Here is a 25,360-nt window from a genome sequence, read left to right on the forward strand (position 1 = left end):
AAGCTTTGGCTATGATGCATTTAGTTCCTATGGACAACCTTGGACCAGGCCTTTTCTGACATATTGATCATTCAGTGTTGGGTGCTACTCGGGAATGGGGCTCCCTCTTCCCTCCGAACGTGAATGTGTTAGAGGGAGAGGGGGACATGTGCTTATCTTCTAAGCAAACTGGCAGCTTTCCAAAGGGTTAGGAATAGGGTTGTTTTATTCAAGAATGTTATTGTGATTTTCCTCCTGCTTGGTCCTCAGGGACCTCTCTAACCCACCTGATGGGCTCAGGGAGGTTTAGTGTGAGCCTTTCCTGGGTGGTGTGGTATGAATGTGAAGTCTCTCCTCAGAGGCCCCACATGTTGAAGGCGTGATTCCCCAGATGGCAGCATGATTGAAGGGTGATTGGATCATGATGGCCTAACTTCAATGGATTCATCCATCCCTCGGTGAGTTCATGGCTGAATGGGCTTTTAGGTGAGACCTGGTTGTGCGTCTTGAAGGGTGAGTGGTTCCCCTGTCTCTCTAATTCCTTCCTGATGAAGTGCTCTCCACCATGATGCTTCTGCCTCACATAGAGCTCTAGCCACCGAGCTGGCCATGACTGGCCATGGATGAAACAGTCATCCAAAATAAACCCTTTTTAGTTTTTTTTTTAAATATAGTTATTTTGTCATAGAGGTGAAAATGCAATGAGACATGTCCTTAGACTGGGCTAGCCTAATGTACCCCCAGACTCCGGCATGTTACTCAAGGGGCCACTTGGTGTTCCAGCGAGCACAGGCCATGCTAATTAAGACCTGTCTGCTTCAGTCTGGAGAAGTTTCCAGGGACTGCGACCAAGTGTGTGTGTCTGGGCTGCTCTGTCCCTGGAGACAGGAAGAATTGTTATTCCTGGATCCCTGGCAGCTCTGGAGTGTACGTTCTTAGACTGTTAGTTCTGGGAAATGTGATATACCTGGTCTGTCTTTCAAGGACTTGCTGCATTTTTTTTTCTTTTTCCTGAACAAGCACCACACTGTAGCTCCATGACACCAAAAATGTAGGAGTCCAGCTGTTATAACACCTTGGTCCTGACATCCATATCACACACCAGGTAACACTGGCACTCTCCCAAGCTTAGCAGGACAGTGTCACTAAGCCACCCCAGTGTCAAGTGCAGGCCACAGACATACAGTCGTTTTGTTTTAAAGGCAGGTACACTAGATGAGCCCGCCCACTTTTGTCTGGCTCTGTGAAAGGCCTTTCCTCACACCCTGGGAAACGGGCTTCTCCTGCTTTGCTGAATGTAAGTTGTAGGTAAGACGAGCTTTAGGCGATCCTTGTGCGCTTCTGACCCTATGGTGGTGGCAGTGTCCCTCATACTGCTGGGTTTTGCTGTGTGAGAGTGGCGTCGTGTAGACCATGACCATTGGGAAAGATGACTAACAGTGATAAGGACAGAGTCATGACAGGGGCAATAACCTCTCGGTGGCTCCTGGCTATGTGTTTATTATGACATGGCTCCAGCTGAACACACACCGTTGACCATCAGTCATGAAAGGCCTCTGTTTCGAGCTCTTAGGCTCATTTTAAAAGCAGATTTTAAAAAGTGTACACAGTGCTTTCCTTTCACACATTGAAAATTGTTGGAGAATTCACCGGGTCAAGCCAAAGACGTACATAGAAAAATAAAAGTATGGGAAATGGTTTCAGATTGTCTTGTGGAAAGACATTGGCTGTACCACTGAGGATCTTGGCTGCAGCTGCTCACTCGTGGCAGCGGGCCATGGTGTGGCCTGCTGGCTTCTGCTTGGCGTCTAAAACAGCTGGATCATGGACTCTCTGGACTTCCCAACGCCAACCCATTTGACTGAAAGGACAACAAAGAGCACAGCAGAGAGACTATGAACGAAAATGGTTCTCAGGACTGGAAGAGATGGCTCTGTTGGTAGAGCTTCCTGGTAAGCATGAGAACCCGAGTTGATCCCAAAAGCCTGGAGTTAAGATTCCAGCCTAGTGACATACCCTTGTAATCCCTACCATGGGGAGGTGGAGACAGAGCCCTGGGGCTCACTGGCCAGCCAGTCTAGCCTGTTCAGTGAGCTCTAGACCAATGAGAAATCCTGTCTTAAAAAGAAGTAGACAGCGTTCCTGGTTCCTGAGGTGACTCCTGAGGCTATCCTCTGCACACGCATACACAGGTTACAAAATGTCCCTTAATGCCGAATCCTGAGCTTTTCATTCCCCTGGCAAAGGGGCTGTTTAGTTCACCAAATGGATTTATTTTTAAAAGAAAGTAAATTTAAAAAATTTTATCTTATGTGATAGGAGTTTTGCCTGCATGCATGTATGTGTACCGTGTATAAGCCTGGTGCCCAGAGTCAGAAGAAGACATGGGATCCCTTGGAACTGGAGTTACAGGTGGTTGTGAGCTGCCATGCAGGTGGTGAGAACCAAACCCTGGTTCACACAAGAACAACAAGGCTCTTAACTGCTGAGCCACCTCTCCTGCCCCAGAAGGGGAGTATTTGAAACTGTACTGTGGGCCCTGTGATGGTCGTTCATCCACGGGCATCAGAAAGCAGCACCCTATCCTGTCCTCCTCCTTGCCTGAGCCGTTGGGATACAGCCCTGGGTCCTCTCTAGATGACAGAGTGAACACAGTTACATACAGGTCAGGCATGTCCTGCCTGCTTCTTTGCACCGGAAACCACACCCTAAGTGGTCACTGGGCCCCCACCTGGCTGGAGCTGTGGAAGTGGCCCTCCCCAGGGGGCACCTGTTCCCAGCTCCACCTCTTCTTGTCTGTTCCATTCAAGTGGTTACTACCTGGGGTTCTTATTCCTCACTAGGCTGTGAGTTGGGATACAGGCCACCTGGGGTATCCAAGGCCTAAAGTGTGGGGGTAGGAGGAACAGACACACGGCACCCACCTGCCACACCCAAGTGATTCTCCACAAACCGCACATAGCTCTGGGCCTGCGGGGGAAGGTCTTCCCACTTCCTGGCACCAGTGGTATCTGCTTTCCATCCAGGCAGTGTTTCGTACTCTACCTCCACCTTCTGCAGTATCTCCTGGTTAGCTGGGGGTGGGAGAGAGTGGGGTCAGAGGGGTCCCATAGACTGCCCTCCTACTTCTGGGGATGGTTGTCTTCTGACCTAATGACTCAGCAGGCATGAAGCTGGACAAGTGCTGGCTTTTCAGCATTGGGCAGTGAGCAGGGGATTGTAATGGGGCTCAAAACATTGACTGTGCCCCTTCCAGCCAGGAAGCATGGCCAGTTCCTAGACACCGGCCAACTGTTGAGTGTCCACAGAATGTCAATGGAGAAACACTAAGGCACAACTGAAAATTATGAGACTCTAGAATCCCGAAGCAAGGTATCCTTAAAGATATGTGACTTTCTTCTTGGAGCCACAGCTCACAGTGGATGCATCATTCCTTGCTAATGGAAGATGCCAGGTAGGAGGCCTCCTAGAAGGGTCCTCCAGCCTCAGAGTCAGACAGTGTCTCACCTGGGCACTCCACATTACCACAGAGCCCTGAGCCTCCAGCAGGGCACTATCAACTTGAAGGATCACCCTTTCAAAGGTCAGGGATCAGTAGGGTCGGAGGACCCGACCTCAAGGATGCACAGGGCTCCTCCATCTTATGGGTACTAGTGAGTCTCTGTGGGTTTACTGGGAGGTGACAAGCACGAGGCAGTTCTCAGGGGAACTGAGGGAAGCTCAGCTGATGAGATGTGCCTCTGGCCAGAGGCTGAGAGGCATATTCTAGAAATATGACAGAAATGACAGGCAGAAGAAGCACAGGACACACGGGTGCAGGAGCCAAGCCAGGTCCTTAGATGTCACCCAGGGATGGAGATACAGCTTAGGGGGGCTAAGCACCTGTTAGCATAGATGAGGCCCTAAGCTCCAGCCCCCCAGCACTAGGAAAAGGAATCCACCCACAGAGCAGGTTTTCTCATCCGAAATGCGTTATGTTTTTATAGAGATTTTGCAAAGCTCATTTCTCCTGATTTTCCAGGCTGTCCATCATCCTGGAGGTGGACCTTTCTGAGGCTGGTGAAGGTTCCCAGGGAGCCAGGGCAAGTGGCGGGTAGGCTCTCAGCTGCCTTTCAGCCCCGTCCCAAGACATTTCCAAGTCACCAGAAGGCCTGGAGTTTCCCAGAGATGGGCCAGGCCTTACCAAGAAACCGAGGGACTAAAACTAGGTGGCTGCCAGGCTTTGGAGACAAGCAGTGACCCTCAGCTTAGAGTCCCTCCCCTAGCCAACTAAAAATTAGTAGATGCCTTTTCTAATGCTCAAGAAGTTTCCCAATGGCCAGGAAAAAACAAAACAAAACTCAGGCTCATCTCACATACCAGGGAAATAAGGAATCCTCTTCCCGTTGAGCTTGTAGGAGATGCCAACTTTAATCTCGCTCAGGACATCTAGAATGTCCAGCTTGGTCAAGGCCAGCCTGTACCCAAAACAAGATACAGACAAAATAGAGAAATGGCACACTGCCTGTCATTGCTTCTATTTTCCACCCACCCCTTTCTCCTGCTGTTCGCTCTAAACACAGTAAAGATTAGGTGATTCTCCCCCCAAAATGCAGTCACCGAACGGGCTGGAGAACAGGGACACCTGCCTCTGGTGTCCTGAGTCCACTGTTCACAACCCCCGGCTGTAGCATCCCTGAAATCCGAGCTTTCTCTCTTGCCAGTGGGTGCCTCCTCTGCCTGGAGCTCCTGCAATGTTTTCCCTGTGGCATGGGGCATGTGGGGCCTCGTGCTCTGAACATGGTACCCACTTTTCCTTCCACTTTTCCAGGACGGATCTGCTTGAATGCCGCGACTGAGTTGTGACCAGTGCAATACGGCAGGCCTTCCTCGGAACTGCTGTGTGCTGAAGTTTCTTTCCCTCCCCCTTGTTTGTGTCTGTATCTTGTCCTTTCCACACAGGTTTCACAGGTGGATCTCACCTGGCTGTGCCTGCTCAGGCAGGATGTGGGGTGCAGATCCATGCTACCCTTCATCTGCTTCATAAGGCTTCACCTCTTCACCAGCTGGCACAGTTTACTTCTAGCTACCTATCACTTCTGTTTCCACCCAGGAAGGCTCTGGTTAAGTCTTGAAGCCAGAAGACTTTCCAGTGCTGGTGAGGAAGCCTTGGTCCTCTTTCAGAGCTGGAGACTGGGCAGGGGAACCAACATTTCACACCTCTTTCTATCCCCAGAGAGGGTCCTGAGCAATCAGATCTTCAGGGACCCTCTGTGGTCCACCCTGTGTTCCCCGACACTCCTGCAGGAAATTGTTCTAGCATTCTATCTGAAAGCATCCTTGGGAATTTTCCCTTGCCGGCTCACAGAGGTGGGAGGCCTGGGAAGGCCCCACTGTGGCTGGAGGGAACCTTGTTTTAGGTCCTTACCCAACCTTGACCCCCACCTGTGTCTCCTGACTGGGGAGGGTTTCAGGTTCTTCATAGGGAGCCTTTCTCATTGGGGTTCTGCGTCCTCAGGAGTGTTAAGTCAGCTCCCAGTGGTACATGGGAACTGTGGAGCTGGTCTGTCTCCTTGCCTTGCTAGAGGCACCCAGAGCCCTGCCTGCCTGTCTGCTTCCCTCACCCAGGCCTGTGCCTCTTCCCAACCCTCTGTCAGGGTTCCTCCTGGAGGACAAATCTAGAAATGACAAGTCCTTGCTTATAAACCACCATTGTACTTTGTAGGATGTCCCCCAAGCCCTGCAGACAAAGCCAATGGCCATGTTTGGGTGTGCATGGTAGGGAATGAATGCCAGAACACCCCTCACCCCCACCCTCATCCTCCCAAACACGCCCTTCTTTGAAGCCTGCACTACTCAGGCCCCGGTACCTCAGCTTAGGAGCACCACACCATGGTGAACACCTGGTCAGCGGAATGCTAACTTTCATGACCATCACAGTGATTTTGGATTGGTCAGGATGGAAAAGTGTGCCTGTTCTGGGTTTGCTTCACACCTATGGTCTCCATGCTACTCTCCCATGTTGGCCTTGCTCTTGGGGGGGGGTTGGTTGGATCGAAAGACTCCGTATAGATGTTGGGGTCCCAGCCCCTGAGATGAGTCCCACTTGCCCTGTGGGCATTCCATGTGATATAGCTTTGATGACACCTTGGTGCATATGTACTGAGGGACTACTTACGCGGTGAAGCCATTGACCATGTGAGCGTATCTCAGGATCATCAGGTCCAGCCACCCGCAGCGTCTCTTCCTGCCTGTGGTCACCCCCCACTCATGGCCGCGGTTCTGTAGCAGATCTCCAATTTCCTATGTAAGAATAAAGGACCGTCTGTGCCTGCCATGTTGGGCACTGACCAGGACGGGTGTGGTGTGTGCCCACTTGTCTCCTGTGCCCCTGGCTTCCTTTTCTCTCCATCCTCCTTCCAGATAAGGCACACACAGGGCTTTGCTCCCCACTATGGCTCTGAGAAGGCAGCATTTTTTTCAGAACACCCCAGAAGCCCAGCCTGTTTGTGGGGGCACAGGCAGCTCACGTTGTTTAAGTGCGGTCAAGTGACTGTGGGGCCTTGTCCTGCAACTTGAGGTAGGGGGCAGGATTTATCCCCACCCTGAATACAGCCCCACCTCAGACTCTCTCAAACACCTGCCTTTTCTGGGACAAGAGCTGTGACCCAATCAGGTGTCAGGGGAGGAAGGCCAGGGAGATTCTGAGGCCTCAGTAGCTCCCAGAAATGTTCCAAGGCCAGAGCTGGGGACAGGGCACTGATTTCAGTCTCAATTCTAAGTTAGTGCTGAAGGATTCCCACTTGTCTGTGGGCCTCGCATGCTTTATGGAGCAATGGAGATTGAGATGCTCTCTCTCTCTCTCTCTCTCTCTCTCTGTCTCTCTGTCTCTGTCTCTCTGTCTCTCTCTCTCTCTCTCTCTCTCTCTCTCTCTCTCTCTCTCTCTCACACACACACACACCCCTTTTGTGAACTGGGCTGTTGATGGTGTTGGCCTCTAACACCCGTGAACCTATGCTGTAGAAAGACCCCACGAGGACATGGAGAACTGCTCAGCAGGGTCCCTCAGAATGCCTGCAGTCCCACCTGACACTGTGCAACCCCAAATGTCCCACCCCACTCCTGTGCTGGGACTCACGTTGATCTGCTCCGTGGGGAAGGCCCCAATGCCCACACGGGTGGTGTAGGCCTTTACCACACCATACACGTCACCTATGTTCTGAGGTGGGATGCCCAGGCCTGTGCACACGCCACCCACGGTGCAGTTGGAGGAAGTCACAAAGGGGTAGGTCCCTGCAAGACAGAATAGCCAGTGGCTACCCATCACCCTTTGCAGATCCCAGGGCCCAAGATGGCTTCTCAGCAAAGAGCAGTTGGGTTCCCTCTGTGGACATCGCCGGAGCCACCAGCTGAGGGCCTGTCCTGGGACAGTGGCCTGCACAAGGTGCTATGTGGCGCTCACATCGGAGCCTGTACTGAGATGGCCTGGCCTCCGCAACAATGAGGACAGTAGAGTGGTTTGCCATGGGGTTGGGAACATGAGGTACCTGGCCTTGAAAGGCCCTTTTGCCCTACTTCTGGCCTTTGCTCCCTTATCAGACTCAAGTTAGGCAAACAGGCAATGGGCGCATCGTGGTGGGTATGGACAGCACTGCAGCCTTGGAAGGCGGCCTGATTCATCCACCCAACTGTTCCTTGTTTTCCTAGTCCCCGGCAGATACAAAAAGCCATGCCAGAGCCCCTCAGGATGGATGCCCGGTAGAGGACTCACCGAAATCAATGTCAAGGAGGGCTGCGTTGGCACCTTCTACCAGGATCTTCTTGGGGGGGCCATGGAGTGCCTCATACATGAAGTAGACACCATCTCGAACCATGGGTCTGATCCGCTCAGCAAAGCCCTGAGAGGACCATGCCACCACGTGAGGCTGCAGAGGCGGCAGGGTCCGCAGAGCCCACAAAAGCTGATGGCTGGCAGCCGTGCCTGCACGGGACTTGTGTGCTCGGTGGCGCTCCCTTGCCACAGCGGGGAGGTCTGTCCCGCCCCCTTGTGCTTCCCCAGTGCCTGGCCCAGTGTTGGCCAGTTTACCTTGAGCTTTTTGAGTTGACCTTCCACATCTATTTCCAGGGTGGGGAACATGGACTGGTGCTGGAGGGCCAGGTTCTTGAATCTGTGCAGGCAACCCTCACCGTGACCCTCTGAGGGCCCACACTGGACCCGGGTGCTCTATTTTCCATCACGTCTCCCACCGCCTTTCTGTGTCTCACCCCCCAGGCTGTGGGGAGGTGGGGGGGGGTTGACCCACCTGGCGGAAAACTCATCAAAATCTGACAGGAGGTCGCAGATACGGAGGCCTGTCCGGGCAGCTTTGGAGGAGTACGTTGGTCCAATTCCCTTCTTGGTGGTGCCAATGCTGAAAGATGCAAGTGGGTGCTGCTGAGGAGCTCAGCTGACCCCACCCCTGCTTCTGGGAGACTCAGGGTCCACCTCATGAATCAAGGCCAGAAGGAGGCCGCCAAACAGCAGCAGTGGGGAGCTGGAGGCTGAGCTGCTGCAAAGACACCTGGACAGTTTAAGCACACAGTACCTCGGTGCAGGGCAGAGGAGGAGAGGGTTCCGGGTTCCATTATCAAGTCTTCCCCTGTCTGACTACCTCTAAGCAATTGCATCTGGTTGCCCTCTGGCTTGGCAGCAAGAACACTGTGGGAGCGTTGGGGCTACACACCTATCCCTAAGGTCTGCACAGGTGACCGCGAGTCAGTCAAACTTCACTCACTGTGTGGTGCTGTGTGCATTCCTGTGAGAGCATGCATGTGTTAGAGTGTATATGAGACTGCGTGTGCTCTGTGTGAATGTAGCTGTGCAAGTGCACACGCGTGTATACACACGTGTGCAGGCACACGTGTGTGTATCCGTGTGCCATTCGCACATGCAAATACACAGGAGCGCTTATACGCACAATTGTACAAGCAAATGTGCCTTGATGTGTGTGTGAGCGTGTGAGCATCGTGGGCCTGTGCAGTGTGGGTGGTGGCTGTTGCCTGCTTCCCACAAGCACCCCTGGCATATCTAACCAACATTTCTGAAGAGACGAAAGTGCAAATATCACATGCGAAAGGTGATCATGCGCTGGGTGCGGGGCTGGTTGCTGGCCAAGCAGGGGCAGTCATGCCATTGCCATGTTTCTCAGGTTTCCCCATGGGACGTGGACATGGTTAGGAGACAGCGGTGACAGTCAACCAAGTCAGGGTGTGACCGACCCTACCTCCACCCCAAGGCTGAACTGCCCTATTGTTCTCGAAGGTTTACTAATTATCGATGGTGGCCCCCTCTCCTGCTCGCTCAGGACCTGCACCCAGGCCACCAGCACACGGAACTGAAAGTCCCCAGGATGAGGAAGAGTGGTGGCATGAGGAACTTACTTCTTCCCCTCTTGTGCCTGACGCTGGACTTCCTGCAGCCCATCCACTGCCTGGTGGAAGTCAAAGACTGTCGCCAGTGGCCAGCACATGGGCAGGAGAGGAGCAGAGGACAGAAATTTGTGAGGGACCTCATTTTCTGAATGGTGTCAGGAGAAGGGGTCAGCAGGTCCCCTGGCTGGGAGCAGATACTGGGGTTCCAGATCCCCGGTCACCAAGCATGACCCCGGCTTTGACCTAGGCCTACCTTGAGGCTCATTAAAAAGAATAAGCTTAGCAGCATATGGTACCAGCAGGCCCTCCAGGGTCTCCTGGGCTCTGTACCATGGAGGGGCAAGGCTTCTGGATGGAGAGAGCAAGGAGGGGCCATCCCCAGGGTCCTATGGGAACCTTACCAAGGTGGGCCCGATCAGAGATGATGAGCCGCTTCTCCCAGTCCTTCAGGCCTGTGGGGACATGGCAGATATCACAGGTGTGTACAGTCTTAGGTGATGAGGGCCTCCCTGGTCCTGTTGGCTTAAGTGTGTGGCCAGGTTCCAGAGGACCAACATGCTTTGCACAGTAGCCACAGCCCTGTCCCGGCACTTGTTCCTTACTGAGGCTGCTAGACTCCAAACCCAAAAGACACCACACCCATGCTAGAGCTCTGCCTGCTTCAACCTCCTTCCTGGATGGCCTGCACCTCGAAACTCCAGGGGCTGAAGATGCCAAGGCAGTGGCCTACAGCAGCAGTTTTTGAGGTCGTGAGCTGCCCAGTTGCTGCCCCTTAATGAGGACTCTGTTGTCTCCTTGGCAGAGCTAGTATGCAGTGAGCAGCCAGCTCGGACCTCACGGGCCGTGGGGGGTGGGTGAGGCAAGGACATGGATGAACTACCTTTCTTTTCGTTCTTCTCTGCCTCTTCAAACAAGCCTGGCAAGTGGATGACCACACCATTGCCTGCAACACAAGGGACAGAATTAGGTCCTGGGTCTTGAATGTTAATGTTTCAAGTGTCATTGGCAGATAGCAGGGGCAAGAGGCTCAAGGGCCCAGACCCAGTTATGGATGATGTCCAGTCTTAAAGATAAAGGTCATTCCATCACATGCAACAGCATGGTTACACTTGGGGACACTGGGCTTAGACACTGGAGGCAAGAACCCTATGACCCAGTTAGGTGAGGCCTGGAGGCGCTGTTCTCATGAAGACAGAAAGTGGAGTGGCAGAACCTGGGGGAAGTGGAGGGGTGGGCAGGTGTTTAGGGCTCCATAGTATAGGTGCGGGGGGGGGGGAAGCAGAGCTCTGCCCTCAGTGGTGTGATGGCCCCATACGCCTCTATCCTGGGTGTTCACTGAAAGGGGCTGAGCACTGAGCCCACCCTGATAGTGACAGCAGCTTATTATAACTGACAAATCTTGAAGGCTGGCAAGACTTCCGGAAGGTGAGTGGATGAATAACCGTGAATGTCAAACACGGGTGTGTTTCTTAGCGCTAAGGAAAGTGAGCTGTCAAATCAGGTGGACTGGAGGATCCTGAAATGCAGGCGAATGAAGGAGTGACTGAGGAGGCTCTCCACTCAGCCCCCAGCTGGTGTTGAGCAAGGGCAGTTATGGAGATGGTCCTGGCTAGTTTGTATTGTTGACTTGAGAACTTAGCGCTCCCCAAGAAGAAGAAAGCTCAGTTGAAGAACTCCCTTGATCAGATTGGCCTGTGGACGTGTCTATGGCACGTTATCTTGATTGCTGACTGATGCAAGACAGCCTAGCTCACCATGGGTGATGCCACCCCTAGGCGAGTGGACCTGGGCTGTATAAGAAGGTAGTTAGTGGAGGCACAATTAATGGGCATGCCGTTAATCACAGAGGTCTGGAGGAAGTGGCCGGCAGAGCTCTGTGAGCAGAGGCTAGCCTGGTCTACATAACAAGACCCTGTCTCAGAGAGAGAGAGAGAGAGAGAGGAGGAGACAAAATAAATAAATAAATAAATAAATAAATAAATAAATAAATAAATGATTCGATAAGTAGATAAATAGAGAAAGAAGGAAGGAAAGCAAGCCGAGCATGAATGACCCAGAAAGTGAGAGATCCAGAGAACAGAGTTTCTCCCCGGGTTTTGTTTCAGGTCCCACTTACGTTCCCACCCTTAACCCCCCTCCAATGATGAACCATGACCTGGAAGTGTACAACCTTTCCTCCCCAAGTTGCTTTTAGTCAGAGTGCTTCATCATAGCCACAGAAAGCAAACAAGAGTAGAGGCTAAGTGTGGAGACCTGGTGATCACGGCAAACCAGAACGGAGGTACTGGGCTAGGACCCGAAGCCAAGATGATCGTTAAAAAACAGCCAAACTCAGGAGACTCCTTCTCCAAGTCTGTCCAGCAAGAAGTCCTCTCTCCAGCCCCGAGGAAGGACCTGATGCCACAGGCCCCTGCTAGCTGCTCCCATGGCACCTGTGCCTCCTGAGCTAGCCTTCTCTGTGCAGCTCACCAGAACAAATCCTGCTCTAAGGGGGGGGTGACTATGCATCTCCCCAGTTGACCCCAGAGCAGAAGGTTAAAGCCATTTAAAAACAGAAAGTGCCCTTGGGAGGCTGAGGCAGGGGGATCACAAGTTTGGGGCCAGTCTAGGTTACATGTCTCCAAATCCCCTATCGATCCAGAGCTCAGTATGAGGATAAGGAATTCAAGGCCAGACTTGACTTTAGAGCAAGTTTAAGACTGACCTGGGCTACAGAGACCCTGTCTCAAAAAGCAAAGAAAAACAACACAAATCTAAACTACCACCTAGATGATGACTACATCAACAGCAAGTCAGCCGACACAGGATTCTTCTGAGTGACCAAAACATTCCAATGTCCCAAAACATTCTGAAATCAACTATGGTGGCCTCAAAACCGGACCTTTACAGTGGGTAGTTTTAAACAATTCTATTTTATTTTAGGTGTGTTGGTGTTTTTTTGTTTGTTTTTCAAGACAAGGTTTCTCTGTGTAACAGTGCTGGCTGTCCTGGAACTCGCTTTGTAGATCAGGCTGGCCTCGAACTCACAGAAATCTGCCTGTCTCTTCCTCGCCAGTGCTGGGATAAAAGGTGTGCCCACCACTGCCCGGCTAGTGTGTGGGTGTTTTGCCTGCAGATGCATGAGGATGTTTTCACACCATGCCTGGTGCCCATGGAGGCCAGAGGAGGGTGTTGGATACCCTGGAATTGAAGCTACAGATGATTGTGAGCTGCCATGTGGTTGCTGGGAATCGAACCTACATCTTCTGGAGGAGCAGCTAGTGTTCTTAACTGTCGAATCGCCTGCCTAGCCCCTACAGTGGGTGAGTTTTATAATGTGTAAATTACGGTTCAATGAAGCATTTTTATTGAAATGACATAAAAATAAGAAAACAGGAACCATGGAGAAACGTGGACCCTAAAGATCTCCAGAATCCTACCAGCACCCTGGGAGCTGTACTTTATCATGGAAAACCAAACATGGGGGGGTCTTCAGCGTTAGTCCACACAGCTAGAGACAGGGGCTCAGAGAGTGAAGGTGGCCTTTCTGAAGGTCACATGGAATGGCAGTATAGGGTCTGGGCTGAGGCGATCAAAGCAAGCCAGGTCCACCATTGCTCCCAGGAGGAAGCTTATGCCAGCCTCATGGGGTTGGCCATGGCATAGGTTTGGCAGAGGGAGGTGGGACACCAGTCCAAATCGGAGTGACTCAGAGATTACACAAGCCACAGTGAACACAAAAGGTCACCCAAATGCCACAGCGTCTTGAAATAACCCCACAGCAGAGGCAAGGAGTGTCGTAAGCTGAGGGTCAACACAGGCTGGGTGTTCTTGCTGAGTGGCTGCTCTGGCACCCTTTGTGATGACCATGGCACCCTTGCTCTTGAGTGAGCTCCCAGATAATTGCCAGTCACTCTCCTGTTATTGGTCCCAAGCCATCTTCTGGGCTTAGGCAACACGTGTTCTGGGTCATGGACATCTCCACTCTGTTGCCTTGATCCACCAAGGAGGGTTCGGGATGAAGTAGAACCAGGCTGGCAACAGCACCACTGCCTGCCCCTCCACTCAGCACACGGGCACACAGGCCACCTCAGAGGCTGGGGCTCCTCCCTGCGGAAGGTGAACATCACCACTAGGCTGGCTCTGCACCGGGAGGGCTAGACACAGAGTATACTTTCTAGGGGCTTTAAGAAGCCTGAGCTTGGGCTGGAGAGATGGCTCAGAGGTTAAGAGCACTGACTGCTCTTCCAGAGGTTCTGAGTTCAATTCCCAGCAACCACATGGTGGCTCACAACCATCTGTAATGAGATCTGGAGCCCTTTTCTGATGTGCAGATATACATGAAAGCAGAATGTTGTATACATAATAAATAAATAAATAAAATCTTTAAAAAAATGTGCCTGCTTATAAAGAAGAAGAAAGAAGAAGAAAGAAGAAGAAGAAGAAGAAGAAGAAGAAGAAGAAAGAAGAAGAAGAAAGAAGAAGAAGAAGAAGAAGAAGAAGAAGAAGAAGAAGAAGAAGAAGAAGAAGAAGAAGCAGCCTGAGTTCTGACTCTGCCCATCCCAGCAGATTTCCTTCCTCTGCTCCTACACAATGGGCCAGACCTGCTTCCTGACTGAAATGTGGGGGTCAGATAAGCCACACGCATGTCACTCAGAGATAGAAGAATGAGGACAAGAGGGGCTGGGGGGAGATAGAAGGGAGCCCTTTTCAGCACCAACTGGAGAGACCAGGGGCAGGGAAGCCTTGTCAGGCATCTGGAGTAGCTGTCTGAGGGGTAATGGCTGTAACAGCCCAGACAGTATCAGGAAATGTGCCCAGGCTGTCCCCAGGCCTATGTACTCTGAAGGCACACCTTTGCACACTGAATTCCAGACACACAAACACACTCCTACACATGAACTTGCACACACACACACACACACACACACACACACACACACACACACACACACACACAGTGTTCTGTATGTTCCACAGAGCTTCCTGAACCCTCTGACACCTGGTGAGACCATGCTCTGAGGACAATTTCTGGGTCGGGGGCAGGTGAGCACACAGGGCAGGCAGGAGGAGGTCCAGCCCTGGGGTTTGTACAGTGAGACTGTACAAACTCTACAGCATTGTATAATGCTCTACACACACACACACACACACACACACACACACACACACACACACACACACACACACACAGATCCTGGTTCAGGAAGTCAGGCTGAGGCTGGCAGGATACTCACCAATGAATGACACGGCCTTGGTGTTGATGATACCGCTGGGTAGCAGATGAAAGTCATACTCCTTGCCATCCACCACGACTGTGTGCCCAGCGTTGTTGCCCCCCTAGGAACAGAGAACCGAATGAGCAGCTGGTACCTGTGTGCTGAAGATGGTCCCACAGGGGCCTGCCTAGTACCCTAGCCTCACCCCAGAGCGAGCTCTCTCCCTACACCATGCTTGAGGCCCCAGTATTGTCCAGCGGTACTGCTTGGGCAATATAAGTCAGTGGTCACGGCTTTGGGCTGAGTTAGCAGCTGATGCTGGGATGAGCGGAGATTGGATGTGGATGCTCTGGTTCAGCCTGGTCCCAGGGCTCAGTGCAGCCTTGGCAGGTGGACCTTGTTGAGCGCCCCTCTCCACCAGGGAGGAATGAGGAGTTGAGGATTAACCCCTGGGAAAAGGGTGGACCCAGACCCCACGGCCCAGTCCTCGGTAAAAATGAGAGAAAAAGGTGACTCCTAGCTCAGCCTGCTCCAGGGACGCCCCTTCTTTTTGGAATTCCAGCTGACAGGATAGTCTGGCTGGGACACTGAGGCTGGGCTTCAGCCTCTAGCATCCTTCCTCTGCTAGGCAGCCACCTGATCACAAGCCCACAGCTCCACACCCTGGACACTGTGTCCTCAGGCCTCAAGAGGCTCATGACATAGGCTGCTGATGCCAGTAGAAAAACTAGAGAGGCCCATGGTGGTGGGTCACCAAAGCTTTCGTGCCTTTGGCTGGGGTAGCCTGTCACCCACATGGGGCTTGCGCTGGGGGGGGGAGGGGGCTACTTAGCAGGTCTCTGTCCAGCAGGCACCTGTAGCCCAGGTGTGCTGCTGCTGCTGGTGGTGGTGGGGGCCAAGACACAATGGGTAAGGCTGAAGCCATGGACAGATGGAAAGGACACACTACATCAATGTCGGCAAGCGGGCACACAGGTCGGTATAGTGAGCGGCAGACTCAGCTCCTAAGATGGCTTGATGTCCTGTAAGCCAGGCCTCCCGTACCCTGCATGTGGTACTTCCAGAGGAGCGGTTCTCAACCTTCTTAATGCTGTGACCCTTTAATACAGTTCCTCATGTATCTCATTGCTATTCCATAACCGTAATATGCTACTGTTATGAATCATCGTGCATCTAGCTGACATGTACCAAAGGGGTTGCGACACACAGGTTGAGAACCACTGCTCTAGACCAAGGGGTCAGGCTTTCAAAGGCCAGTAGAGTTGTGGCTTGCAGTACCAAATCCCACCTGCAGACAGCACTGTGGTTCCCCTAATTGTGCAGTGGGCTCAGCACTTGGGTTTGGCCTCTAGTCTTGACCCTTACTGAGCTCACTCCAGCCTAGGGACTCTGAAGCTCAGCTCCAGGTCACCTCCCTGCCCCATCTCCCAGAAGACACACGGGCCAGGCACATGCCACTTTGTTTAGCTTGCTGACAGAGCTGAGGCGGTTTCAACTCCCACACACTTTCCCCTTGCAGAACCCTCGGTGAAGGCTCATCTCCCTTTGTGACCATGGTTTTGCACCATGTGCTGGGCAGAGTCATGTCTACCAGCTCCTCTGCTGAGGCAGGCGGCAAAGAACGCTGATGCTGAGATCCTGTGTGAAGGGCTTTCCCTCCAAGGACTTTGTTTTCCACATTTCAGGAGTAGGTCCCAGATCTGTATATCGACCTCAGCTTCCTGCTCCTTGCTTGCTCTCTGTGTGGCTTGCCACCATGTAGATGGCCTCAGCTGACAGAGATGGGTCAACTAGAGGCCAACTTCATGGCATGGGCCCCAGGCACCCCACCCGACTGTTAGGGAAGGTACCCTTGTGCACTCTGTTCTGAAACCTCTGGAACACAACTCTGCTGGAGCTGTTGGCCATGTCAAGGGTAGGAACCGTCTGGGAGGCCCCTAAGTTCAACATGACTTGCAGGAAGCTCCAGGCACATGAAGGCACCTCCTTGGGAAACCCGAAGTGCTTGGCAGTCTGGCCTTACAGGGTCTGTGAGCAGGTGACAGTGACACCCGGCTGTCCATGGAGCAGGAAAAAAATGACATGGAGCCAGACAGATGTAGTGCTAGAAGGTGAACTGTAATAAGGGCCCAGAGGGGGCTGGAGGGATGGCTCAAAGGTTAAGAGCACTGACTGCTCTTCCAGAGGTCCTGAGTTCAATTCCCAGCAACCACATGGTGGCTCACAACCATCTATAATGAGATCTGGTGCTCTCTTCAGGCCTGCACGCATACATGCAGGCAGAATGTTGTATACGTAATAAATAAATAAATCTTTAAAAAAGAAAGAAGGACCCAGAGGGGCTGCTGGGAAGAATAGAGAATTTGTGGGTGGGGCATGATGGAGGTGGGAACTGAGGGACATACCTGCAGGTCTGGCTTTGAATTTGTCATCACCTTGGGCACAGCAGATTCCTGTGTCCGGCCCCTGAGCTTGTGAGGTCAGACCGTCAGAATGGGGACATGCCCACAAAGAACTTAGGAACAAGCCTTAGGGTTTGGAGACTCCAGCCATGTTCTGCATGGTAGATGCAAAACTGCCACCACCTCCTTTCAGTTCCCAAAACATGTGAACAGCCACAATGCTACTTCCTGCTTAAGACAGTCAAGGGGGTCTCCAAGAACAGATGGGGAAACTGAGGTCCAAAGAGAAGACAAGCTTGCAGTAGAGCCTAGAGTGGTGGGTGAGCCTCTCTTGGGCTGGCAGGCCTCCGGGGACAGCAAGGTGGCCAATTTGCCTTCCACTGTGGCTAGGTCCAGGGAACCTAGACACCCTAGGTGGGATGCTCTGTCCCACCCTGTCTTTGAATGCCCAGGGCCATGTCAATTGGCTCGAGAACACAGACAGCAAACACCCGCCTGTCTGTGTTGGGGTAAACACGGCTGCCTAGGAACAGACATGAGCTTCATGGGCCAACAGATATCAGGTGACCTCAGCACCAGTGCTCACTGCAACACCCAGACATCAGGCATAGGCCATTGCTAAGACATGCACCAACTCAGGACACTGGGCTTCCAGCAACTCTGTGGAGCCCAGGATGACAGTCTCCCCTTTCCCATTGAGGTCTTAGACAGATGGGCTTCACAGGGACAATTGGTGGACATGGAGACAAGCCCTCCCATGTCTTTTCTTTGGCTTTACTAACCAGGTCCAGACATTCAATAAGATCTGGAAATGACGGGAGTCACCAACCCCTGAATAGGTTGGGAACATTCAGACCTGCCTGGTACAGCTGATTAGACTCAGCCCCCATGTGGGAGGTGAGGAGAAGAGAGGTTAGCTCTGTTTTGAGGCTCAGCAGCCCCCTTAAGTGGGCAGGCTCTGGAGGATCCTGTAGAGTTCTGCACAAGTGAGGAAACACCACCACTGTCAGCTCCAGCTCTGGGGGGTGGAGAGTATGTCAGCCTCAGACTGCTCTAGGGCATCTTAGACCTCAGGATCTCACTGATCCCTCAATGTGGGGAAGAGCACAGTAGTGCCTAAGTGGGCACCGGCCAGGAATAGCCCAAAGACTGCCCTGCTGTGGCCCTGGCCTGCTGTGGGGGCCTTCTGCTGAGAACGGCCACTGGTGAGATGTCAGAGCCAAGCTCTTGTTCAGTCCCTCTTCTGGAGGTTCACTGGAAGATGACCAGCTGCCTGTGTTTGCAGATGGATTCCGGGCACCTGTGTATGGCCTTCAGGGTCCATCCGCAACGGCGCCTCCTCTCCATCTGCAGTGTAAATAAAGTGGAACAGTGCCATCGAAGGCATGCTCTCACAAGGTACATCATGACATCTCTCACCACTGGCCAGGTAAGGGGAATGGCTACAAGGACAGCTCAAAGCACATACCTCGAGATGTCTGTACCTCAGAGGCCAGGCTGCAAGCACAGGGCATCACAGAGCCCCTGTGCACATCGTAACCCCCACCCCCAGCACTCTTTGACAGCCTGGCTGGTCACCCAGAACCACCAGGCCCTGGTGTGCAAGGGTTTAAGACAAGAGACCTTTGTTTTGGGCAAACAAAGAGGAATCAGGGATAAACCAGTTTCTGTTCCAGATCAAGCTGGTCCGGCCCTCTGCTTTGCCTTGTAGCTGTGACCCAGCATCTCCAGTGTAAGGCAGGGAAGGGTCCTGGGTGCAGGCCCTGTAGGGGCCCCTTCTGAACGGGATGCATAAGCAATGGCTGTGGAGATACACTACAGAAACCAATACTCATCTCCTCCACCTACTCCATCATGCAGCTGAAGAGACTACCGGCCCCCACAGCCCTGAGCTCAAACCCCAATGTCCAGCATGCTCCCCCTACAGCCATCCATCTCATGGCTGTCTGGACACAGCTCCTGACTATCCAGGGCCCTGCCAGTGCACAAACCTAAGCTAAGCAGAGGACCTCAAAGTTGGATGCAACCAGCTTCCTTCCTGGACAGAACCAGGGCCCTGTTGGGCAGAGACCTGAAATAGGTCTCCATGGGCAGATGGACCCTCCATTTAGGAGACCTGTGTGTGTGGCTGCAGAGCGCCTACACCACATCCCGGAGCCCTTCCTTAGTCTCCCCATAACTTTGTCCTGTAGGCCAGGACCTTCCTTCCATTGCAGGTCCCTGGACAGGGAGCTGTCGCCTTTGTCTTCCACCAGGGGGTGCTCGGGGCTCCTGCCTTCCCAGTCCTCCTCATTCCCTATTCTGGCCTGATATCTGCAGGCCCCAGGTAGGGCAGGGTACAATGAGATGGCTGAGACAGCTAGGAGACCCCTGTCCTCCCCATGGACAGCAGGGAGTGGCATGTGCTGTGCACCCAATGGGCAGACTAAGGAACCGTGTTTAGCTCCCCGGGCCTCTGCAGCACTGGCTTCTGGTTTACCTTAGCTCGTGCCCAACTGTCCCAGTATCTGCAGGGGTTTCTCCACACTACAGGCTATACCGGTGCCCATCTCCCCTCTCTCCACCCCGGCTGTCCCTCAGGCCCTGGATGGAGCAGGTGCTACACACCTGCAGGATTGAGCCTCCTTAGTAAGGCGTCACAAGCTCCACAGTCCTGTCCATGCCTGCCCAGCTCCTGCCCTGGTACCTGCTCTGGGCCAGAGGAGAAGGCTCCATAGATTTCTAATCTGCAGATGCCCCTCCCCTCATGGCCACCTTCTAAGGGCCAGGGGTGGGTGGGGTGGGGTCGGGGTGGGGAGGTGTCAAGGCCTGACTTCCTTTCCAGATGTGCCCACAGACCTACAGCTCACTTACTTCTTTCCTTACAGGGAGGAGTAGGTTTGGGCAGGAGTGTGAAGGTCCTGCCCAGGGTGATATGGGGCTGTGTGACCCTGAGAATCCTCTGCTGGAGATACTGCTTGGCCATCTAAGCCATCATCAGGTCCAGCTATAGAGAGACCTGCTTCTGGAATCAACACCAGGCATTCCCAGCTCAAAGCAGGGGCTCCTCTTACCTGCCAGAGGCCCCTGGAGCAGACTAGTATCCAAGGCCATGCATCTCCCCTGGAGAAGGCGCCAGAGCACCCGCAGACCTCCAGGCGGGTCCTGGGACAGGACTTCAGCTCTAAGAGTGTCACTCTGCTAGAGAAAGCCCTGGGATCCACAACCTCTGGTCACGGTCATGACTATCTACCACTTCCTGCGGCCAGCCCTCCCACAAGGGTGACCTCCGCTGGACAGACATGGGAATGGTATGTGGGTTCATGGTAGAAGCCAGACAAGCCCCCAAAGCAGCCTAGAACTGAGCATGACCGGATGACAGTGCCCTAGCAGCCTGGGGGTTCTGACCCTCCAACCACATGGAAGAAGAGTTTTAAATCCCAACAGGCCTGCATGGCAGCCTAGCAGTGCCAGGCAGGGCGCCACGAGAGAGAGTATTATGAGGAAGGAGGAAAGCGCCCAGACTAGCAGTGGGGTTCGTCAGGAGATGGTGGCCAAGATGCGCACGAGCTAACAGGTACCTATGTGTCATCTGAGGGAGCAGCTGGACACAACTGGCCAGTCAGACATCAGAGGAGGAGACATGGAGGGCACAAAAGAGGAAGCCTTGGCAGAGGTGCCTGGGACTCCATGAAAGAGGAAGAGAGAACAAACCCCTCAGCACAGGAGGCAAGGGATGGCCTTGAGCTGCAGGAGGTCAGAGAGACTTGCCTGGAAGGGGGTGAGGGGGAGAGAGCGGTAGGGGAGCCAGGGAGGAGAACAATGCAGCCCCCAGCAGCCTCAGAGACTCAGGGTGGAGAAAGGATGCCCACAGTGCCAAGAGCAGGGGTGGGGCATGAACCACGTCAGAGCAGGGACCTAGAGGCAAAGAAAAATGCCAGCAGGACCCAAGGACAGAGGTGTTAGCTACAGGCGGGGGGGGGCTGCTCCTGGGGGCCCAATATTGCATTCTGCCCCCACAGACCTCAGTTAATCGAGATGGCAAAGCAAGAAATAAGGGCAGGTGTCGGGGCTGGGCAGAGTCAGAGTCCAATGTAGGCAAAGTGGAGGTCTACAGCAAGTGTCTGTGGCCACAGAGAGGTGTGGAAGCTGCATTTGGACGGCAGCCCTGTTGGCATGGAGAGTTCGCAGACTGCAGAGCCTGTGCCTGCCAGAGACCAGGGTATCTCTGGGGTTACAACTTAGAACAGTGATGAGCCCAGGTTCTAGGCTAGGTCATTCTCCAGGAGCCCAAGGAACCAGTAGCTTCGCTGGCTGCAGACTTTTTAAGTAGCCAACTTGCTATGGGGAGAACTTGACTTGCAATCTCGTCCTAGCCAGTGGGTCCAAGGCTTCAGGCTGGCCTCTGGAACCTTCACTTGGTCCATGCACCCATCCAAAGTCAGAGGCAATTTGCCTAGACCCCCCACACACACAGCCTTCCAGCCTCTGATCACATAGGGCTGGCCATGGGGATGTAAGACCAGGGAAGATGCGGGAAGCCAGTGGCAGGCAGAGGCCCCTACCAAGGGGAGGGACAAAGTGCAGGAAGCCAGGGTCACCAAGTGCTTACAATGACCAGGGCTGGGCACCCATGGAAAAAGGACTGAAGTGCCTTCCAGACGGGGCTGAATGTGCCCTGATGGAATTCTGGCTCAGTTGCCTTCTCCATGGAGTCAGAGGAAGGAAGGCAGACCTGTGCCATCATGGTGGCTTGTGGTAAAGGCTCTAAGGGGCCCAAAAGGAACAGCTAGTTTCATTCTGCAACTCTGAGCCTCAGTTTCCCCACTTGTTAGAGGAGCAGTACCAGAGGCTCCTGAACTCCTAGTTCATTAGAGACTGGAAGGGAGACATGCCTCCCCTCCCCTGTTCTCCGGGGGAGCTCCTGTTTGGATCCGCTGAGGAGATCAGGTGGTAGGGAGAGCAAGCCCATCTGAGTGGATGATGTAGCCCAGCTGGCTCTCATCTCTGCAGGTCCTGTTGAGCCACAGGGATCTGGGCCTGGCATCCTGACTTGGGCTCAGGGTGGGAGGATCATCCACACCAGATCTGTGTCCATAGCTGGAGGTGGAGCCTGGGGCCATCAAGGCATGCCATGGGGCTTATCTGGCAGTGCTGGCCAGAAGAAGCAGTAAGTTGTATGGCGGGACTGTAGGCACCACAGGAGCACCCGGGGGAATAAGGGGGGCTGTGGTGTTGGGACGCTTTGGAGAGAGGCCCTCAGAGCGCTGGGAGTACTCACACTGCAGCTGCACACACACACACACACACACACACACACACACACACACACACACACACACACACAGAGCTGGACAAAGCATGCAAGGTGTAGGGAGGAGGGGCCCAAGTACTGTCCTTAGGGCCTAGAGACTTTAGGACAGAAGGTGAACAGGGCAAGAGACTGGGTTACCTCCCAATTTGGGGGAAAATTTTCCAGAAATCCTCATCCCTAGCTGGGCAGGCGTGGCTCAGAAAGCCAAGCTCTGTCTCCTGGCACAAGCCTGAATGAACCCCTGCTCTGAACTCCTCGGGAACTCAGCAAGAAAGCCATAGAACCAGGGAGAAGCAACTCCCACAGGTGTCCCACCTCCGTTTAGGTCAGCAGCCATTTAAGCGTGGCTCCAAATCCAGTCACGATAGGGCATGTTCCCTCAAACTGAGCCCTTTGTGCTAGGCTGACAAACCCAGAGGCAATGTGGATGTCAGGGGCAGCATGACACCACCAGGGACCGAAGGGGACCAGGTTACTAGCCCAAGGAAAGGACCCACCCCCCGTCCAGAGTCAGCCAGAGCAGTTTGCAGCTGGCCAAGAGCCCAAAGCCTGTCTCTGGCCTTCTCTGAGCACTACCAGCCACTAGGTCACCCTGCCCGGAAATCTATGCCCGCCCCCTCCCGGTGTCAGCCAGGACCCCTTTGATCTCTGCTTCCGGCATCTGCCCCTGCCCTTCCACACACACGAGGATAAGGGTGATAGCCTTATCCTCGTCCTGTCTCTGCCTGGCTAACTCACCCGGGCCACCCCCTGCCCAGAAAACAGCTCTCAGCCATGGCTGTGGCTTAGTGGACCTTGACTCACCCCAGTGGGGCTCTCCCCACCAGAGGGCCCCACCGCCACTGCCCTGGAACGCCCTACCCCTGAGGATCCCATGTCCCCTGCTCAGCAACTTATATTTTTAGCTCGGGCCCCTGCCATTGCCCTGGGGAGGGGCTGGGTGGGTGGGAGGACAAGAGCTTTGTGTGAGAGGGTGTGTGGGGGCGGGAAGGAAGGGTTTAGGCAGTGGAGAAGGTGCTCCTGGAGGGGAGGGATCCAAAAGGCAGTGACCCACTCGGGGCACAGGAGGACAGGGTTCGTCTGGATCCCAGGGGAGGGGAGAGGCTCGCTGGGCGGGTTGGGGAGGGGCTCGGCGCCTGGCCCGCACCTGGCAGCGGCTGACGATGTCGGCGTCCGTGGCCAGCAGGTCCACCACCTTGCCTTTGCCCTCGTCCCCCCACTGCGCGCCCAGCACCACGGTCACGCGGGAGCCCGTCGCCGCCGCCTCCTGCTGTAGCCGCCCCCGCTTGACTCCGCCCGCGCCGGGGGGCCGGTCGTTGGAGGCTCGGGTCCCAGACATGCTGGCTTAGCCGGTCCGCTGCGCTGGGCCACGGGAGAGCCCGCCGCCGCCAGCGCTCCCGCTCCATTAAATGCGGCCGCCCAGGGCTGGGGGCGGGCCGGGGGCGGGTCCTGAGCGTGCGGTGACGCGCTTTGGTGACCTGCGGCCACAGCTCCCCGCCCCTGCCGCTGTCGTAGCAGGTGGCGCGCACTTAGGGCGCAGGCACCCCGACACGATTCGGGAAAGCAAATGACCCGGAGCATCCGGGGACGCGAGGTGGGCCAATGCTGTGTGCCCCGGACACTACCTCCGCCCCCTGGCCTGCCAGGACCAGGGTTTGGGGTTGCAGGAACTGCGAAGGTGGCTGTCCTTTACCCGGCAAGACAGTGTAGCAAAAGCAGAACTGCAAATGCGTCCTTGGGATCTGCCTGCCTGTCCATAACTGGGCGCCGGGCTCTCGAGGGCCGCTCAGAAAGTCACCTTAGCTGAGGACAGCCTCTTCCCACCCGGCCACAGAGTCACCCTTCCGAGCCCAGTGCATGCTGTGCACGGGGTGGCACGAAGTTCTGGGGTGGCTGTAGCTAGCTACTGGACTCCAGCACCATGTGCAAGATGAACACTCCCAACCACCCGGGTCAGGACAGAGCTCAGGTTTCCAAGAGACCCATACCAGACTTCAGTGATAACGGCCTCTGCCACTCCTGGGCGCCCACCTCGGTGCATTGCTCTGCCCTGCTCTTGCTCACTCCTGGGTGGTAGATGAAGCAGGTCAGTCCAGGCTGGAAACAGGGACAAAGGAAACACTGGGGCTGAGAAGACCCCCCCCGTGGTGTGTGTGTGTGTGTGTGTTATGTGCTTCAGGGTGCTGACTGCTGACTGACCTCTGGACGGGTTCATAGACCAGTCAGACTCCTTGTGGTCCTGGGGCCAGTTCCCAGACCTGTCACAAGACCAGGGAGACTTGACACACCCTCTGAGGGCCCAACCCTCCAGCCCCCAACTTGGGGAAGAGAGGCTGTTTCCAGTCAGCCTCACCCACACAGCTGTTACCAGCCTCCTACATCCCTGGCTGTGCAGGTCACTGTCATTTATCTGTGACGCTCTGTCTCACACAGGATGCAGACACGTGTCCTCCTTCATTGCTGTAGGTGAGGCAGTCAGGGACTTGGGTCTGGGCACTAACTCCAGAAGAGAGCTATACGTTTATGTGCAGACTGCATATCCTTACCTACCTCACGAGGTACCATGGTGGGGAGGGGACAAACTAACAGAAGTGGGTTATTCAGGCCAAGATTTCCTGAGAAGTGTCTGGGGCAGGCAGGCAGGCGGGCGGGCAGGCAGGCAGGCAGGCAACCTGAGGAGGGCTGACGCCTGGAGGGGGAAGCAGGCAGAGACAGCTGACTCAGGAATGGAGTGGGGGGTGCTCAGGCCAGGATGGGGGTCATAGGAGGCAGGGTGTGGGCCACAGCAGTTTCTGAGGAGGGAGGGAGGAGAAACGCTAGCAGAATAATGCAAGGGTTAATGAATTCTTTTGTCTCTAGGGGAAAGAGATTATGAATTAAGAATGCCCATGTTGAAGCAGGGCTGTGGTGGTGCAGGGCTGAAATCCCAGCACTCAGGAGGCAGAGGCAGGTGGATCTCTGTGAGTTTGAGACCAGCCTGGTCTACAGAGGGAGTTCTAGGACAGCCAGGGCTGTACAGAGAAACCCTGTCTTGAGGAGGGAGGGAGAGGGAGAGGGAGAAGGAGGAGGGAGGGAGGGAGGAGGGAGGGAGAGAGAGA

The 25,360-nt window shown here is 54.3% G+C and overlaps 1 protein-coding gene across 1 annotated transcript; it reads right to left on the reverse strand.

The window, feature by feature from the left end:
- Positions 1-1,710: 1,710 nt before the first annotated feature.
- Adss1 (adenylosuccinate synthase 1) lies at positions 1,711-23,612 on the reverse strand. The gene is given in 13 exon segments (NM_001291947.1): positions 1,711-1,840; positions 2,904-3,053; positions 4,339-4,436; positions 6,137-6,261; positions 7,097-7,251; positions 7,730-7,856; positions 8,045-8,126; positions 8,262-8,369; positions 9,379-9,445; positions 9,771-9,821; positions 10,250-10,312; positions 14,586-14,688; positions 23,410-23,612. Coding segments are annotated over 13 exon segments (1,374 nt in total). The 5' UTR covers positions 23,602-23,612; the 3' UTR covers positions 1,711-1,787.
- Positions 23,613-25,360: the final 1,748 nt, after the last annotated feature.

Source organism: Cricetulus griseus, chromosome 5, assembly GCF_003668045.3.
Source record: "Cricetulus griseus strain 17A/GY chromosome 5, alternate assembly CriGri-PICRH-1.0, whole genome shotgun sequence".
Taxonomy (NCBI): Eukaryota; Metazoa; Chordata; class Mammalia; order Rodentia; family Cricetidae; genus Cricetulus; species Cricetulus griseus.